General features: G+C 44.2%; 1 protein-coding gene across 2 annotated transcripts; it reads right to left on the bottom strand.

Moving 5' to 3' along the window:
* Positions 1-898: 898 nt before the first annotated feature.
* LOC1270396 (tubulin beta chain) lies at positions 899-5,721 on the bottom strand. Of its 2 annotated transcripts, none has more exons than XM_001688111.2 (6): positions 5,079-5,721; positions 3,822-4,056; positions 3,500-3,729; positions 2,382-2,549; positions 1,625-1,889; positions 899-1,559 (listed from the first exon to the last, which is right to left on the bottom strand). In XM_001688111.2, exons 1-6 carry the CDS (start codon positions 5,133-5,135, stop codon positions 1,165-1,167), a joined length of 1,350 nt encoding a protein of 449 aa, XP_001688163.1. In that variant the 5' UTR covers positions 5,136-5,721; the 3' UTR covers positions 899-1,164. The 2 variants fall into 2 exon arrangements, with proteins under 2 accessions (XP_001688163.1, XP_061502371.1); XM_061646387.1 differs by lacking the exon at positions 2,382-2,549 and adding an exon at positions 2,108-2,275.
* Between the last annotated feature and the right edge of the window lie 14,216 nt (positions 5,722-19,937).

Here is a 19,937-nt window from a genome sequence, read left to right as displayed (position 1 = left end):
TTTTTTTAGTTTTATTAAACAAATATTGCATGAATTAGAAATCTCGGATCAACTGCTAGACCTTGGAATTATTAAGATATGAGATGGTCTTTTCTATAGATAAGAGATGTAACTCGTTGCACCCAAAAACCAAAACCTGGCAACTTCTTTTAATTTTGATATTTCAATAAGCCTATGTGCAGTAAAACATTGTATTAGTGATCAAACAGGTCGATTTGTTGTGATTAGGAGGAATCGTGCATACGGTAAAATTGCGCCTCTGGGTTTGGAGAACAAAAACACTAAAAATGCGTTAAATTACATGTACATATTACCTTCGTTACGGGGTTAGTTTCTGGCTGTTTTAAAATCACTCAAATGCTAAAACTTTCATAAAACATTCAGGCCCTAAATGTAGGGTGACGCTTGTTCAGCCTTTGTGACGTATCGGTATGTATATTGTAATGTAATTCGGATAAATCTAATGAAATTATGAACAAAAGTGTAATGTATCTTTTTTGTAACACAAGGTTCGATATATCGATAAGGTTCTCAAAACTAAGATAAAAATAAACGGCCATATCAGTAAGGTTGACGTGCATGAGGTAAGCGATAAGAAAATTCAGTGCAAGTCACCTGATATGAAACCGTGTTGAATACAAACCTGTGCAACAATACCACCCAACAAAATAGCTTCTGTTTGTGACCCTTCCTCTGTCTTCTATAATTTTAATAGGATTTATTTTATCTTATCCACATGGAAAGATGCTTAACCCCCGCGAACGACGGAACCCCCTTAAAGATGCCCATAATCTTTTAAACGATTCACGTGATTCTTTCAACATACAGATTAGTTTCGTTGTTTGTTTTCTTTGAATCGGTTTGAGCATCTTCTTCCAAATGCAAGGACAACAAATAGTTTTGAAAAGATATAATCTTATCTAGTTTATTGGAATTTGACATTCAATAAATCTTACTGGGGAAGGGTTTTGTTAACTCTGTTATAAGTCAAAGTGGTTTCAAAGTTGGTTCTTCCTTTGTATTACTTTTATATTCATTGGGAACGTCGATCGATTGCAGCTACCAATCGATCACGCCCGGCTGGCAGTGGACTCACTACCGCCACAGGAACACACATCAACAAGCTAGGCTAAAACAATCCTGACCTGACTGGGTTGACCTAAGCTATTCTTGCTGCTGTTGCTGCTCCTCTTCCGGGATCTCCTCCATCTCGTCGTAATCCTCAACCTCCGCATCCTGATACTGCTGGTACTCCGAGATGAGATCGTTCATGTTCGATTCGGCCTCGGTAAACTCCATCTCATCCATACCCTCGCCAGTGTACCAATGCAAGAACGCTTTCCGTCTGAACATGGCGGTGAACTGTTCCGAGATGCGCTTGAAGATCTCCTGGATGGCGGTCGTATTGCCGATGAAGGTGGCCGACATTTTCAGCCCGCGCGGTGCAATGTCGCAAACCGCCACCTTCACGTTGTTCGGAATCCACTCGACGAAGTAGCTGCTGTACTTGCTCTGGATGTTTAGCATCTGCTGATCGACCTCCTTCATCGACATCGAGCCTGTAAGTGGTATACGAAAGAAGTGGCCATACACTCTAAAGAAAGGAATAGAAGTCTCATCATACCTCGGAAGATGGCCGCACATGTGAGGTATCGTCCGTGGCGGGGATCGCAGGCAGTCATCATGTTTTTCGCATCGAACATCTGCTGAGTGAGCTCCGGTACGGTTAGGGCACGGTACTGCTGGGAACCCTTAGCCGTGAGTGGCGCAAACCCGGGCATGAAGAAGTGCAGACGCGGGAAAGGAACCATGTTTACTGCAAGCTTCCGCAGATCGGCATTTAGCTGACCGGGGAACCGTAGACATGTTGTTACACCGGACATTGTCACCTACCAGTGCGGAGTTCCGATAGGAAAAAGAGCAGAAGTTAGTGTTACAATTACGCAAAACTTAATTGGCAGGAACAGAGAGACTTTTGGGGGAATGTGAGTTACAGAATAGATTAATAACATGATATCAGCCGGAAGATTCTGGCCAGCGAAGGAACAACCACTCTTACCTAATCGCAGGCAGGTCGGGCAGTGGAGGATTTTGGTGTGTTACTTACAGAAATTAAATGGTTTAGATCGGGATAGGTAGGATTGAAGATCTTAAGCGTTCTAAAGCAGATGTCATACAGCGCTTCGTTATCTATACAGTTGGTCTGATCGGACGCTTCGATGAGCTGGTGCATCGATAAGGTAGCGTTGTATGGCTCCAATACTACATCGGACACCTACACTCACACACATGCATGTGGTTGGCCCAGAGGGGGTGGGTTGAAAGAGAGAGAAGGGCGGAAAAGGGAAGAAACGTGGTGAAAAATGTGATGCTGTACTTACGGATACCAAGTGATTGAGGTCCCCGTACGTGGGGGAGGATAGCTTTAGCGTGCGGAAACAGATATCGTACAACGCTTCGTTGTCGATACAGAACGTGTCGTCCGTGTTCTCGACCAACTGGTGAATCGAGAGCGTCGCATTGTACGGCTCTACGACGGTATCGGATACCTACGGAAGGCGGAATCCGTTTTCGTAGGGTGGGAAGAGAGATAGAGAGGAAATAAAAGAGAGAGAAAAAATAGGGGCGGAACGAAACAAAAATACGAATTTTAAAAAATGTAGGGAGCATCCATAATTTACGTAACGCTCGTAAGATCAGAAAGAAAAGGAGTTGCAAACAATGCTACGCAACGTTGCATGAATTGCTGCGAGTGCCTTTTTGAATAAACAGAGTTTAGAATAGCGATGACGGCTATCTTTTTTTGTTCTAGAAGAAGTCAATACCTATCGTCTCCTAGTTCTGCTGATAAGCATGAAAGTCTCATTTCCAAACATCGAACATACGTCGGCAAACGACCACGATAAGGACAACATTTTGATTTTTTTTTCAACACAAGGGCTCTTCATACTTTTTTGTTATCTGTAGCATCGACGAAAAACAGACGACTACAATCCTCATACATTTACGCCTATGTATGCATAGCTATTTCAAGCTATTTTTTGCAGTTCACAAACCTTGGTGTGAAAGATGACAAAGTGGGTGGAGACAGTTTGGCGCAGTTCTTTTGGAGGTGACGGTATGAATAATTTCATAATATATGAATGTGCCAATAGTCGATCAATGGTTAAATAGAAATTTCCATAATTCTCCCTTCATTCCGTATCTTTTATACGTACAGTTGAACATTTGAATTTGCGTTACGAAGCGTTACGTAAATCTATGCGTTACGTAGCTTATGGATGGCACCGCTCTAAATATTTCACTCTCTCCAATAGATTGCTGGTTTCCTTGGGGATGTAAATTGCACCATCGCTAAGGTTACCGGTCGCCGGCACTGACGCATTGCATCGGACCAGTGAAGCGTTCACGTTCACGCGAAAAACGATCGATCGGGATGCGATCGAGTTTCCTGGCGTCGTTATCCCGCTCCGCATGCACCCCAGCGCTTCTCCCTTACCTTGGGCGATGGAACGACGGAGAAGGTGTTCATGATGCGATCCGGATATTCTTCACGAATTTTCGAAATCAGCAGCGTGCCCATACCGGAACCGGTGCCGCCGCCGAGCGAATGGGCAAGCTGGAAGCCCTGCAGGCAGTCGCACGATTCCGTCTCCTTGCGAATCACGTCCAGCACGTTGTCGACCAGCTCGGCACCCTCGGTGTAGTGGCCCTTGGCCCAGTTGTTACCTACCCGGGCGGAGGGGGGAGATGGGAAGAGAATCAGTCAAACGTCAGTGGGACAATGTAACCCGATACCACAATGGAGACGTAATTCTTACCGGCACCCGACTGAGCGTAAACGAAGTTGTCCGGCCGGAAGAGTGCACCGTACGGCGACTGGCGGACGGAATCCATCGTGCCCGGTTCCAGGTCGACCAGCACCGCACGTGGCACGTACTTGTTGCCATTCACCTCGGTATAGTACACGTCGATGCGCTCGAGCTGCAGATCGGAGTCGCCATGGTAATGGCCGGTCGGATCGATACCGTGCTCGTCGGAGATGATCTCCCAGAACTGCGAAATAGAAGACAGCGGATGGGTAGGTAAATAGATTTGTGCAAACATGAGTCGACATTTCAAAGCAACCGAAACAACAAATCATAAATAGCACGTACGCTGGCAGTGCTTATCGGAAGCAGAACGAAGGCGCCATCAGCTTCCTGATAGAGTTAAAACGGCCTTGTATGTGCGAGCCTCACAAGGCAGCTTGTTTATTGCTGCTAACCCTTCGGTCCATTCATACGCTCGTGAGTCATTCTCACTTTCGATGATGTTTTGTGCAAACGGCGACAAATACGCTGTAGATGAAGGTTTTCAATTTCACCACCAACCGTGGCATCATCAGCTGATCAGCGTGCATAAGATACAATTGTGAGCGACCAATCGCTTTTGCTGACCAATCGAAACATGCACACACACGTGCACACGGCAGTGACGCGCGTTACTCGTTCAAATAGTTCAACCTCGACACCAATAGAGACGCACCCCGTAACGGCGCACCCCGTAATCGTAGAAGTTAGAAAGAAAAGCCAAGAATAAGAAAACACAATACGCGAACGTAGTAGTAGCAACGGTCGCTCCGGGCACTTCGGGTTTCAGTTGGCGACATCACACCTTTACGCTTCTCACTTGTTACTCTTGCTGCTGGTTTCGCTAAGCCGGCCGACACCGCCAGACGGGCGTTCTATAAATACCGTTGCCAGTCTAGAACGGAAATTCAGTTTCCCTAACACTCGACTGGCTAAACCGTTTTTTTTTTTTGGGACATTCGATGTGTACGTGTGATGACACAGGGCGTTTCATTTCTTTTACTGCCACGTCGCCCATTTTCGTCCACAGTGCAGGTTCCCAGCGACCGAACGGTGACCAAAACATGATTCATTGATAAGATATCACGGCCCCTTACATAACCGGGCGCTGTGTGTCTGATAAACTGGCTGACGCACGGCCATCCGCATCGGCCGCAACACTTTTGGGGACGTGGAAGCGACGATCTATTCGATTTTTTTTTGTGTGTTCTACTTGTTCAAACGTACCTTGGACCCGATCTGATTACCGCACTGGCCGGCCTGCAGATGCACAATTTCCCGCATGCTGGTGGTGAAATGAAGAGCGCCCTCCCAAAATGACGGTCACACACTGAGCGACGGCGTGCGGGGTTGCGTTAATCCAATTGTGAAAACGTGCACTTTCTACAACCCGCTGGTGGCCACCGACAGGGGACAGGGGCGACAGGGGTGACGACGAAACAAGGGCAAAACACTGCGAAGGAGTTTTCTACTGGCAACCAGGGCAGAGCAGTTGCCGTTGCGCGCGGTACAGTGGACAGTGTGGTAAGTAGACACCTGGGGCCGTACGCTCGCGCGGTCGCTTCGTTTCTGTGCCACTCGGGTTCGCGGTTCGCCTGCTACTGAACAGCGCCGAATGACGACACCAAAGCGGACCCCGAACGCAGCGCCAAACGGTTAGCAGTGCGCGCGCGACACACCGTACCCATGGCCAATCGTTGTTGTTAACCAATACCAGCACAGCCACTTGACTGGTAATGGCACGAATACGCACAACACAGCAGCAGCACTGTACTACGAGCGCTGCCGACCGCCGATAATAGCCGGTGGGATGATAATGTTATTTTGTGTTGTGTGTGCACGTGTTCCACAATTGGATGGGGGGTGACGGGCTACAACCTCTAGCGCGTACTGTGGAACCGGTAATGGTCAAATGGGAGATTTCATAGATTAGCGTTCCTTTGGTGGTTGTAGGCTACCAAGCTAACATAAATGCAATAAAATTTACTCATTTATCGAAATCCACGGTGCAAGAAAAATGAAATTGCTAAGGTATATCGTTGTAAAAAGTCATAAATCATGAAAAATGTATTAATATGAACAGGTTAAGTGTTTATTTTTGTTGGGAAAATCTCAATTTCAAGAATATTGCATGGAAAATGGAAAACATCTTGTATAAAAGAAACTTTGATGATTTATTGTTGCGCTATCTAACAGCAGATGGCGCTAGCAAGTTTCACGCATCGAATGCTCGCACAACTTTTCTTTAAGTACAAAATGGTCTTGTAAGTGTTAAAAAAATCTTATTTGATTGAGTAAACTAAATACATTTCCTTAATCACCTTTTGTGGTAACCAAGCGATTAAATTATACGTATGATAGAAAGGTACAGTATCGTATACTAAAGCCTTATAAGCTTCAACTTTGCCAACATAGCATCGTCTGTTATGAGCAATTTCTCTTAAGTGTAGCTTTAAGTAATGTAAAAAATTTAAATCATTTGTTGGATCAACATTTTGAACATTAAACAGAAATCTTTAATGAGGAAAACTTAAGAGTCGAACTTATTATCACGAGGAAAATTCATAAAAACATAATTGCATTTCCTACTACGAATCAAAATAAACTACTACTACTACTACTACTACTACTACTACTACTACTAATACTACTACTAATACTTACACACTTAAAAATATTTCACGATCTCGGTTAAAAAAACTGCCGACATTCGTCGGCTCTTTCGATTCTTGCTGATATGTCAGTTGAAAATTTCCCATTGCCGATAATCAGTACCATTTAAAACTGAAATATCAGTTAAACAAATATTTTAACCGAAACTCGGCAACACAACATACCGATTACGTACGTTAAAACTACTGTCACCGAGGTCATCCGTCAAAGTAACCGAAATTTCGGCTATGCTATTTGAGTTAGCCGAGTTCATCATTTTGTCGATGCAGAAACCTTTCGGAGTGATTTTGTGTTATAAAATTAATAGTGTGAAAAATAATTGAAAATATGACACCCAGCATGACGAAACCGATCATCAGTAGCGTACGATCGGACACGGGTGGGCTAGGAAGCTCTGTCAACGCACGTAGCCAGTGCACATAAGATCGTCGCTCGAAGCAGTCCTTATCCAAGGATTATCGGATGCTAGTCCGATTGGACCAAACTTTGCCGGCCCGTTCGGACTTCCAGGTTTCATTTCCAGTTACCTTCACGAGGTAAATATCCAAATACTCGACCACGTGACTTCTAATCAGGGTTCACTCAGGCTTGATTCACTCTGCCCGCTTTACAGAACCGTGTCTGTACCGGTGCCCGCTCCATGCCCGGCCCATCTTCCTGCACCTTTACTACATCCAGACGCTGAACACCATCTGGTGTTGTACCGGCGCCCGTCCCTGCGCTTCCCATCCCACCACAACTCTCATAATGGGGGGGGGGGGTGACTTCCTGCCGTCCAACTACAGATACGATGGTGGCATCATGCTGAAAAAAATGTACACCGGCAATCAGCATGGGCTCAGGCTGCTATGGCTATGGCTCAATAAATAATTGTGTTTGTTTTTATAACTCAAACTAACTTTTTATCCAAATAAAACCACTTAAATTAAAAACAAGATTGTTTTTATAATTAGCTGAAATCTCGGATTGCTCTAACCGAAAATCTCGGTTAAACGTAAACGTCCAAACAAAATGTCAATTGCATTTTTAACCGAGATTTCGGCAAAAGAAATTTAACCGAGATCTTTGCCGAGATCTCAGTTGTGCAGATCTCGGTAAAAATTAACCGAGATTCTTCAAAAAATTTTAAGTGTGTATATTGTTACTACTACTACTGTAGATCCTAGAATTTGTTTGACTTTCTAAATACTATTTATTGCACTTTTCATTAGTTGTCTTTTGATCGCCACGACTCCAATCCGACTCCGGCTATTGTTAGTCCCATTCCAACTCTTGTAAAATCGGAATTAGTAGTTCCGACCCGAGTCAGAGTCATCCGAAGACGTCCGGAGTCGCCCGGAGTTGCTCGGAGTCGACCGAAGCTGTTCGTAGTCGACTGGAGTCCGTAGTTGCCCGGAGTTGTCCCGAGTCAGCCGGGGTCGGAGTCGGCCGTAGGTATTTCATTTCATGGTGTTTTTTTTTCTTCTTTCGCTTTGCTCGTTCACTTCTTAAACTATCCATTCGTTCTAGGAGTAGTAGCTTGAACCGCCCGGAGTCAGCTGGTATCAGAGTCGGAGTCGGATATCAAATACCTGACCAAAAAACATTGCATCGGTTGTCTCCGGCCGACTCTGAACGACTTCGACTCCGAGTGACTTCGGGATATTCCGGAAGGGTCCAGACAAATCCAAACGACTCCGGATCGGAGTTGATTCCGAGTTTTTGTCATCACTATTTTACATACACTTTCCGTACTTCATTCGAAAATAGGGATGTAAGGGATTATAATCGCGTACTGTTGCTTCTAAATTAAGCATTAGAACATGATTTGCAGCTCTTGTTTAGTACTATAACTATTTCGTTTGGATGACTTTGTTTTAAATGCAGTTTTCCATTCTAAATGTATCTCTTTGTTAGTTTGGTTGGTAAAAACAGTTTGGATCTTCTAAGGGGTTGTTGTTAAGCATTTTATTATATTTCTTCTAACTACACCAACTACAACTACAAAAACACACAAACAACCGTGCAACGCTCCCACACAAGCACAGACGCTCTCGTGCTTTCGACGAGAACGGACGTGTTTCTGTTCTGCTCTGAGTAAAGGCGAACCTAAACGTGTGTGACAATACATTGCAAATGTGTGCGTAAATCGCTTAAAACGCTAGCACGGGTATCCAAAGCTGGTGTGTGAGAGAGGCAACAATGGAAACTACGGCGGATCCGGCCACAAGCCGTGATCGTAAACGCCCTGCTGAAAACGATAGCATTAAAAACAATGAGACGAAGAAGAAGGCTTCGGCTGAAGTGGTGGTGGTTCCACCGAGTGAAGCAGGTGTTAGTATGAGTGATGGTAGCGTAACAGCGGCAGCGGCACCACACAATACAATCAAAAAGGAGCGTATTCCTCCAGTTATTGTTAAAGATTTCTCAGAAGAGGAATTTGCTGAGTTCAACTCGCTTGCAAACAGTGGCAAACTAAATGTCACATTTAGTTTCCTCAAGGGAAACTTTACAAAAATCACGTGCATCTCGCGCGAGGCTTTTGAAACAGTTGTTGGTCGCCTGAAACAAATGAAACGTGAATATTTCACACACGATTTTCCTGGAGACAAGCTGTACCAGGTAATCCTCAAGGGGTTGCGTTTTGGCACCCCAGTCATGATCGAGCAGTGGCTGCAAGAAACAAATCTTCCCCGTCCAGCCTCGATTCGCATTTTGGACAGTAGCTTTTCTACAAAAGCAGGCTTCAAAAACTTCATCGTGTCCTTTACAAAAGGGCAGGTAACCCTCGATGATTTACTGGAAGTAAAGCGACTCAAATCCATCAACATCAGATGGGAACGCTACTTTCCATTACGTGACGATGTCACACAATGCAAAAACTGCTTCCGGTTTGGACACGGGAAAAATAATTGTTCAATGAAGGCTCGATGCATGAAGTGTGGAGATGAACACTTGTCAAATCAGTGCTCTAAAGAACTGGGAAACCAAAGAATCTGCGCCAATTGCCAGGGAAATCACAGCCCTCTCAATCACAACTGCAAAGCCAGGCGTGATTTTATCGAGAATCGAGATTCCAAAAAATATCGATCAGGAACTACCCGTTACATCCCTGCTCCAGCGCCCACTACATCTGCATGGAGCTCAAGACTAAACTGGACTGCACCTCAATCTGCACCAACTACAGACACACCAGTCACAATACTACCACAACCAACGTTGCACACGTTGCAACATCAGCCGCAAGCTCAACAAACGTTACAGATGCAGCAGCCACTGATGGTACAACAACAACAATTGTTGTTCCAACAGATCATACATCCACTCCAACAGCAGGTGGAACAACTACAACAGCAGATCAACGTGCTGCAGCAACAAATTCTGCAACAACATCAGCAGGTTCAAATATCATTACCACAGGAGCAACCGGTGCTCCAACAAATCCCGATGTTGCAAATGCAACACAGTGAGGAAATACAAGGTCAGTTACCTGGGCAACAACATAAAATAACACAACACCAACAGCTGCAGCAACATCAGTCGCTGCCTCGCAAACAACATAGCCAAAAGAAGCCACAGCCTAACGTTTCAGAGATGAAGCCCCAACACTCGCAACCAACTTGTTCTGGTCCATCGGCAGAAGCAATGGACACCCAAAATGAGACGATTAAAACATCGACCAGGCAACCAGCCCAAGACAAGCTCAACCGATTGCGAGAGCAACTTTCTGTTGAGGAAACAGCTCCAGATATGATCCTTTTCACTACCATCACACGGTTGTGGAAACGCTATCAAAGCGAGATTAAACATCTCCCTCGCGATCAGCAAATAACTACGCTGGTCCAATTGATAATGGAAGCGCTTCCCAATGGATTTTAAGACCGCTACCTGGAACGCCCGCTCCATCTTTAGAAAAAAGCTGGAGTTCATAAATTTTCTTGAAGAGGAAAAGATTGATGTGATAGCCGTAACTGAAACGCATTTGCAACCACATATGAGCTTCAACCTCCCTAATCACAGCTTCATAAGGCTAGATAGACAAACCGCTCAGGGTGGCATTGGCATTGCAGTACATCGCAACGTCAAATTTAGGACGCTAACGCTCCCTAACACCTGGTTCATAGAAGCAGCTGGCATTGAGATCTTCACGACGCAAGGAAATTTCAAATTCCTTGCTGCATATTGTCCCAAACAAGCAAAGGACTCTGATGGAACATCAGCTGTTCTTCGACAAGAGCTGAGATCTCTCACAAACACCAGTGGACACTTCATCATTGCAGGAGACCTAAATGCCAAACATCAAGTATGGGGCAATCAACGAGGAAACAAAAATGGTCAGATATTGTGGGAAGCTGCGCAAAATGGCCTGTTCACAATAGCTCACCCGTTTCAACCTACCTTCGTCAACGGCCGAAGCATGTCCATCATAGATATATTCATGACAAATATGCCTGATAGAATGAACGATCCAGTCACCATCTCTGCCTTGTCGTCTGACCACCTACCGGTTGTACTAAAGGTTGAAAATAACACTCCACATGCTTGGCGTCGTAGAAGAAACTTTCGTGAAGCCGATTGGCGAACCTTTGAGTCGTGGATGAATGAACACACCAACGTAGATGTCTCGCTGAGCTCCACTGATGACATAGATGATGCATTGCAGAGACTTAACACCAACATCGAGGAAGCAGTGAGACGTTCAGTGCCTGAAGTCCAACTTCACAACCACCTTATGAAACTCGATGGAGACACGAAGAGACTCATTGAAATGAAAAACTCGGTAAGAAAACAATACCAAAGAACAGGAGATAGGGCACTTTACAGTGAATACAGAAGGCTGGCAAAAGATGTTAGAGTGAGATTAGAGGTAGTCAGAAATTATCAATTTAGCGAAAAACTCAGAGCCATGCCAAAATCATCCCATCCCTTTTGGAGGGTCACTAAAGTTTTAAGAACACGTCCAAAACCGATTCCACCCCTACGTGAAAATTCGAATATCCTATTCACACCAGAAGAAAAAGCCAATAGTTTAGCGGAACAATTTTTAAATGCGCATAGGTTGGGAGATACTTTAACAAGTCCGTACGAGCAATCAGTTAGGCAGGCCAACATTAATCTTTATGAAATGCCCATCAATTTAGAAGATGGAGATAAAACCACCAGTAGTGAAGTGAAAGGTGCTATTTCTCGTGGAGCAAATTTTAAAGCTCCTGGGCTAGATCAAGTTTTTAATGTTGTGCTTAAGCATCTTGGTAATAGTGCACTAAATCTAGTCACTAACATTTTCAACAAATGCTTGGAACTGGGCTACTTCCCTCAAGAATGGAAGATAGCAAAAATAGTTGCAATCGCCAAACCGGGTAAAGACCCAGCGTTGGTGACTAGTTACAGAGGCATTGCTCTACTGAGTACTTTGAGCAAGATATTTGAACGGGTAATCTATCATAGAATGATTGACTACTGTGACGAGACCAATGCCTTGGCTGAAGAGCAATTTGGATTTAGAAGAGGACACTCAACTGCACATCAGTTGCAGAGAGTTGTAAATATCATTAATGAAGGCAAAAGAAAAGGCGTATCAACATCTATGGCACTTTTAGACGTCGAAAAAGCATTCGATAATGTTTGGCACGACGGTCTAATTTTTAAGTTAATGAACTTAAACTTTCCAACTTACATCACTCGTATAATTGCTAGTTACCTGTCCAACAGAACATCCAAGGTAATCATTGGTAAATACAGCTCGGAAACATATGATAACTGTGCTGGTGTCCCACAAGGGAGTGTATTGGGACCCTTGTTATACAATCTGTATACATCGGATCTTCCCACCCTGTGTAACAATACCTACATCTCGTTGTACGCAGATGATACAGCCATACTCCATACTGCTCGACAGTACCGTTATCTCTCAGGAGGTTTACAAAGAGGTCTAGATACTTACATTAAGTATCTAAACGACTGGAAGATCAAGGTAAATGCATCCAAGACACAAGCAATAGTCTTTCCATACAAACGAAACATGCAGGACAGCACAATCTATCGTAAAATAGAGCCGGTTAAACTTAACTCCGTAATAATTCCTTGGACTCCAGGAGTAAAGTACCTAGGAATCAACATAGATAGAAAACTGAATTTCAATCAGCATATTAAAACTATTACCAACAAGACTATAGGGCAACTTAAATGTCTATACCCTTTGATAGCCACCTCTTCTAGACTCTCACTAGATAATAAAATGCTCATATACAAGCAAATCATACTTCCAGCCATTACATACGGGTCACACATCTGGAAAGTATGTTCTGCTACCAATCGAAAGAGAATACAGCGAATTCAAAATAGATTTATTAAAATAATATATGGACTGCCTAAAAGATTTCGGACAGAAGAACTTCACAGGATAGCCAACATAGAATTTATTGATGAACGAATAGAGAAAGATTTAGCTAAACTTAGGACTACTACGTCGGCATCTGGCTCTAACATTATTAGAAACCTCTACACGTGAATTGAACGTATCCCTGTAAATACTTAGTACTTCTTAAGTTGCACTATGTACATAAGTCTCATTTCATTTCATTTAGATAAGTTTATTATTATAAGTTCATATATATATAAGGAAGTTTAGATTAGATTAGCATTTCAAAAAGAGATAACATTCTCCACAAATGAGGGCTTCCCCTGCGTTCAAATAGCTAAAAGCTAAAACTCAGAATCACTGAAAATACCTCATAAATCTTAGAAAGGCTACTGCCAAATCAATGCGTAAACACTCTAAAGAGCAGGAAACCAAAAGACGCGTAGACCATTAGAAACTATGCTCCCAAATGTATTTTCAAATTTTTATACACCAATAAAAATAAGACAAATTGAATTTAAAAAAAAAAAAAAAAAAAAAAAAAAATCCCACACAAGCACAACATTGCAAGGAAGAAAATGGCTTGAATGCAAAAAGGGGTAGAACAATTACATACAAGTAGTAGAACAGACCCACATGCATACATGTAACCACGAACGGTGGAGTGTAAATACGGTTCAGGTTTTAGCACCAAGTCACGCTTGAAGATGGTTTAGTTCGAGGTTCGTCACTTGCAACTAGAAAACGAAAGAGACATTTTAAATCCCCGGAAAGGCAAATGAGAAGCTGTTCACTGTTGAAGAAAGGATCACATATCGAACATTGATGGGTTTGAAATCCTGCTGTGTGTGTGTTAAACCACTCACTATAATTTAGTTTTCTTTTTGCAACAATAATATCAGATTGATAGACAAATGACCGAGCTATTATGAGGTAATCCATAAGTCACTGACATCCAAATCTCACTAGTGTGGTACAGGCAGGCGTTGACCGCCAACGGTTGTTAAGCCCAAAAAAGAACAAGAAGACAAATAGCCAAATAATAATGAATCTGTTTTTAAAAAAAACCTGCTAAAATGGACGATAAAATAATAATTTATTTCGTTTCCATCATCAATCAATTGGAATGTATTCCGCATCAAAAATATTCCATCCAGCCAATTTCTAGTAATCAGCCCATTTTCGTTGAATATCGGCCTTCCATTATATACAACTAGAGCTGGCTTTGAGCCGATTCTCAGTTTTAAAAGCTGCTCATGTATGTCATTATGTAAAAGGACTCTTCATGTTAAGCGGCCATAGCTCAATAGATTTCGTGTTCGTCTTTTGACACCATCACCTTCTTATTATGCGCACTCGATGATCTAGACCTGTCTAACCCTCTGGTGGGTTTGGCTATCTGAGCTAACTGATTACTTGTTCCCATACAGCAGCGTATGGGGAGCTCAAATTCCTTCGTGCATGCATGTTAATTCGTACGTCTTGGTACTATACTGTCTTTTGGTATGTACTGTAATTTTATGTATTCAAAAACCACGCACCTTAAATGTTTGTTCGCAGAACGCATCAAATGTATGCTCTTTTACAATACAGTGAATAAATAATGAATATCCCTCTTCATGAGCTTTTGCCACGACGAGCATGTTTAAATGCTCTATAAATACTCCCAATTCACAACAAAATTTCGCACAAAAAGCAACAAAGTGTACACGTTAGCTATTACTATTACAAACGCTGGGAAATTAGCAATACAATTAGCTCTAAACAATTGTATTATTACTAGTCTCACACATCTCCATGAGAATACTCGCTAATTCTTCTCGCTAAACTCAATAAGCTAGGATTTCCCTGCTCGCTCGTACAGTGGCTTAAGTCTTACCTAATTAATCGCACATACATCGTGAAAATTGATAAGCACATGTCAAAAGAAATAGTCAGCAGCTCGGGTGTGCCACAAGGAAGCAATATTGGCCCGCTTCTCTTCATATTGTTCATCAACGATGTTACCCTCGCTTTACCTCCCGACAGTGTCAGTCGGTTTGCCAACGATGCAAAAATTTTTGCGCCTATTCACAACACAGGTGATTGTACATTCCTGCAAGACTGCATCGAAATCTTCTGGTCGTGGTGCAAGCGTAATGGACTGACTATCTGCATCGAGAAATGCTTCTGTGTGTCTTTTAGTCGATGCAGTAGCCCAGTGACTGGTACCTACTTCATGGACGGCACTGCAGTTAATCGACAAAATCATGCCTAAGACCTGGGCGTTCTGCTTGACTCTAGTTTGAACTTTAAACAGCATGTCGATGACGTTGTAGCTAGAGGAAATCTATTACTTGGCGTGGTTATGCGGACAACTAATGAATTCCGCAACCCCATGTGCATCAAAGCTGTCTTTAATTGTATCGTTCTTTCGGTTCTGGAATATTCGTGCGTAGTCTGGAACCCAACTACTGCTTCTTCAATTGCTCGACTTGAGCCGATTCAACGTAAGCTCACGCGATATGCCCTACGCCTACTTCCCTGGCAGGATCGCAATAATCTTCCTCCGTAAGCTGCGCGGTGCCGTCTTCTAGGTCTTGAGCCTCTGTCGGTTAGAAGACGTAATGCACAGTGCTCTTTCATCGCTGGTTTGCTAAATGGCTCTATCGACTCATCGCCTTTGTTGCATCGAGTCGATATCTATGCACCATCCCGAACACTTAGGTCTAGAGAGACTCTACGGCTCGCTCAACCCCGTTCCAGCGCTGGTCGGTCTGACCCTATCTTTTTATATCAACTCATCAAACGATATAATAAGAATTTATTTATAAACTTAGGTTAAGTTGTACAGTAAGTCATAAATAATAATAATAATGATAATAATAATCTTAAGCATAGAAACAAAACATTAGTATTAGTTAGGATAAGATAAAACAAATCAAAAAAATATCGAATTTATAAAACATTTACGTGAAAAAACAGAATGGTGCCAGGATTCATTATAATAGATTAAGCGATGATAAGCAAAACATGCTGTTACTCGCTTGACCCCCACTATCAATATTGTAAACATATGAATAAAATAGAAATATAGAATAGAAAAAGAAGCGCAAAGAGGATCACTTTGAAATACGTTCTATTAACTCATAATGACTCACTTCTTCTTTTTCTATCTTTACGTTCTGAATCTATTAGTTTCGGTTCTTAGAAAATACAGAGGAAATACTCGGGTGTACACCATTATTGTGCTTCCTGTACAACATTATTTTAGCATGGGATCGAAAATGTTTACTTCTGGTACAAATCATGTAGAAAAGAACTTACCATGTATAATGTTTTTTTGTATAACGAATGAGCTACTCGTAAGGATTAAACCCGTTACAGTTACAGTTACCCGTTACAAATAAATGAAATACAGTGTACTAGCAAATCAAACTTTTTTTCTATAAAAGTTGTGTCAATCAAGCAAAAATGAAATGCCCTACTAATAATCAAACTAATAACATTGATAAGAGAGTAAACAATTGTATTGAAAATTTAACACACCGAAGTACATCCCAACCGTTGCGAACAAAAATCAAAATTGAATCTCACAACAACGTAGATCTCTAAGTCTAAGAACTGAAAAGAAAATCTATAAATTGAAGATTTGGCATCCAACCAACTGCTTCACTTCTCACTCCATGCGCCACAACCGTATCGTATTAACGCATTCTTACGGCGCATTAGGCGTCTCCATGCAAACCCCGGCCGCAGGGCGACCTGCTTAAAGTTTCGCTGGCACACGCCAGTAACCCCCCCCCCCCCCCTCCCCATCCCCTCTATCGGATGTTGTGATTTGTCTCGATAGGTATATCCCTTTTTCCTTTGCCACTATATTGCCCATTGCTAAAACCCATCACCGCGCCATCTCCCCTTTCCCTTCAAAAACACCATGTCACCATGTGTGTGTATGTGTGTTTGTGTGTGTGTGTTCTGGAAAGGAAAACACATTCTCAAACAAATCGGCAGTGCGAGCAGGCACTGGCCTGGTTCTCGCGCCTGGCGGACAAAGAAGAATTTTGGCACGGGCACATGCGCACACCCGCCGTGTGCGTGCGTGTACGTGTACGCAAGCAGTTTCGAATCAACTCAACCGTGGTTGAACCGTTATTTCGTTTTTGTCAAACGAATAACACACGCAGAACCAACGAACAAAAAAAAACACCCCGAAAATGCATACCCGCCCATTGCGCGGCCCGGTGGTGTACGGTGTTAGGCCACGACGTAGAAGAAAGCATTCCCCCCTTCCCCATGCTTGTATCCCGCCCATCGAAGGTGGATCGGTGGGAAGGGGCTTATGCTGGAGCATAAAGTTCATATAATATTCTCGTTGATACAGCACAAAGCGAAGAAAGGTAGAGTTGGATCTCCTCCTGTTCTCTCTCTGCTCGCCACCCCCATTACTCCAACAGCCCCTGCCGTCATGATCTGCAGCCACGTCCACGTGGGCGAACTTTGAAGCAGTTCTCCACGTGGGTGGTTTTGCGCTGCGAGCGAGTTGTCGTGCGCTGGGGTGATGGGGTGGTGGTGGCTTGTGGTTGGTTTACTTGTTGCTTAAGCACACACAGTAATAGATGGGCGAAACTGACGAAAAAGGGTGTGTGTGTATGTGTGTGTGTGTGTATATCGCATGATGATATCTATTACATTAGTGAGTGTTTGTATATCGAATCATTTTCCAGTCGTAGGCACGCACCACATGCGTTTGGAGTCAACGCAACACGAAGGGCTGACAAGAAGGAGAGGATGGGGAGTAAACCGTCAAATGGAAATTCACCCAACATTCGGCCCATCATTTCTGTAGCCGCTTCCCGCGGCGATGATGGAATGCGGGCAACGGGCAAGGGCGGTTGAGGTGTGGGGGTGTGGAGGGTGCCTAGAAGCTCTCTTAGAAGCTCTTGCTTTTAATTATATATTAGAGCAAATTGCCCTAGCGAAAGGCAATCGCAAACCGGGTGATGGCTGTCCGGGAAAATCAAACAACAGCAAAACACAACGACGGTTGCGTGCTGGAAAAGGGCCTGTGTGTGGGGGGGGGGGAGGGAGGGACAGAGGGGCTGAAACAGAGAGAAAACAACGCAAAACACACAAAGGCAAAACAAAAAAACACCAAAACACCACACACAATAGTACATAGCGAATCGTGAAAAGCACCGCTAGCGATTTTGCTTTATTTCATCACCCGGGCAAAGCTGTAGCCGGTGTGTGTGTGTGTGTGTTTGGTTTTTGTTTCGACCTTATCTTGTTGCTTCACAGAAGTGGAAGAAGAGCAACAGCAACAAAAAACACACAAGACACACTCACACAAGACTTTAAAAGCCAGTAGAGTATGGGCGACTGCGAAATAGATACGCCCTAGCTAGGGGAAATTAAAATATAAATAATAAATTCATTGCCCATGTACCGGGGACGACTGCTGCTGCTGCTGCTGCTGCTGCTAGGGCGGTTCACGGGGGTGTAGGTTCAAAAGGCAAACCCCCGTGGCCGCCTTGCTCCGAGCGCCTTTTTGCCCCATTTGCAGCAATCGCCGGGCAAGCAATCGGTCGGTCCCTGTTCCTTGGTCATGGTCGATTATAGCGCAGCGAACGAGCTGGATAATTTCTTCCCCCCCCCCCCCCCCCCCCCCCCCAACCAGCAGCCAGGCAGAGGGCCAAAAACGTGGCACGTTTGAAAAAGCTGGAGCTGGTGGAAGCTGCAGCTACAAGCTAGAAACATTAATTTAATTCAAATAGCTTTTGCTGCGATGCTTTATAATGACGCTCGAAGTTGCTTAATGCTACGCCGTCTTCTGCAGCTCCCTGCCGAGCACTTCGGTGAGCATGTGGGCACTTCTCGTCTGCACAAAGCGTCGGCAGAGCCGCCACTAAAAAAGAGATCCGTTTTTTTTCGTATATCGGGTTTTGTTTTTACAAGCGGCGCACAGCCCAAACTTTTCTCTCGATGCGCTGTTAGTTTTGCAGCAGCACTCGTCGAGCTCATTCGATGCATACACACACACAGCATAGATCCCCTTTCCCCCTCCTCAAAATGTCCTTCGAGCTCTTCCCTTCCCGGGGAGGGCCCGGAATGCATCAATGGCAACGTTACGGTTCGCTGGGTGTCACTTTAAAAACCTGCCAGCAAAAGAGAAAGAGAGTAAAGTGCCGAAAACTGCGTCACTTTTTTCATCAAACAACTGGTACTGCTGCTGCTACTGCTGCATTCTGGTAGAATTAGGCCACACCATCATTTGCCACTCGGTCCCATTTCACCCCTCATGCCACCTCCCTCCTTGCCCCATTTCCAAGTGGGGAGGGTGCCAAACGATGCGGTCGCACACCAACACCAGTGCATTTCCTCGCAGCGCACACAAAGCGCACATGGAGAGCGAGACCGGCCGACTGCTGCTGCTGCTGCTGCTGCTGCTGCTTGGGCCACAGGAGCGAGGAGGAAACGGGTCGCTCGCCGGACTGGGGGCAGGCCCGGGAACATACACTTGCTGCTATCCTTCTGCCGCTGTACTGGTTGGTGCTGTTGTTGGTGGTGTCGTTTTGCCACGCTTGGCTACAGATCAAATTAAACGAAAACATATAAACACACCAAACACACATACGCATATACATGCGGGCGAACGGGAGCCGCCCCAGGCTTCCCCCCTTTCCATCCCGGCCTGGCCCTATCCCGTTTGTTCTGCTCTTGAATTTTCGTTCGCCCGAGGCGATACCATTTCTGGACCAACTTTCAGCAGCAGCAGCAGCACTGCGCAACAAGAGCTCCGATACGGTTTGCATGCCCCGCAGGGGGAGGCTGGCTTAGAATATCGGGGGGAGGGATTAGTTCTTCCACTCACATCACCTACACCCACCGAGCCACAAAGCAGCACAGAACAGAACATCCCGGGAGAGAGAGAGAGAGAGAGTGAGATGAAGCGCTTGTTTGGACAGCAAATCAAAAAGAAATGGAAAGAAAAAGTTACTACAAACAACAGCTTCCACAGCACCTCCATTCACCGGCTGTGGCGCTCGAAACGGTTCCGTGCCATGGATACTCCATCAACCTCTCCCCGCTCC

The sequence above is a fragment of the Anopheles gambiae genome, chromosome 2, assembly GCF_943734735.2.
Source record: "Anopheles gambiae chromosome 2, idAnoGambNW_F1_1, whole genome shotgun sequence".
Taxonomy (NCBI): Eukaryota; Metazoa; Arthropoda; class Insecta; order Diptera; family Culicidae; genus Anopheles; species Anopheles gambiae.
The sequence above is the reverse complement of the archived record's forward strand: the minus strand, read 5'-3'. Positions and strand labels throughout refer to the sequence as shown.

What these genes read in the sequence shown, in the direction of transcription:
- LOC1270396 (XM_001688111.2), bottom strand. Translation starts at nt 5,135, where the DNA reads ATGCGGGAAATTGTGCATCTGCAGGCCGGCCAGTGCGGTAATCAGATC. An exon ending in CCGTCGTTCCATCGCCCAAG is followed by an intron (nt 2,550 to 3,499) that starts GTAAGGGAGAAG and finishes CGCCTTCCGTAG; the next exon opens with GTATCCGATACCGTCGTAGA. An exon ending in ACCTCAATCACTTGGTATCC is followed by an intron (nt 1,890 to 2,381) that starts GTAAGTACAGCA and finishes CCGCACTGGTAG; the next exon opens with GTGACAATGTCCGGTGTAAC.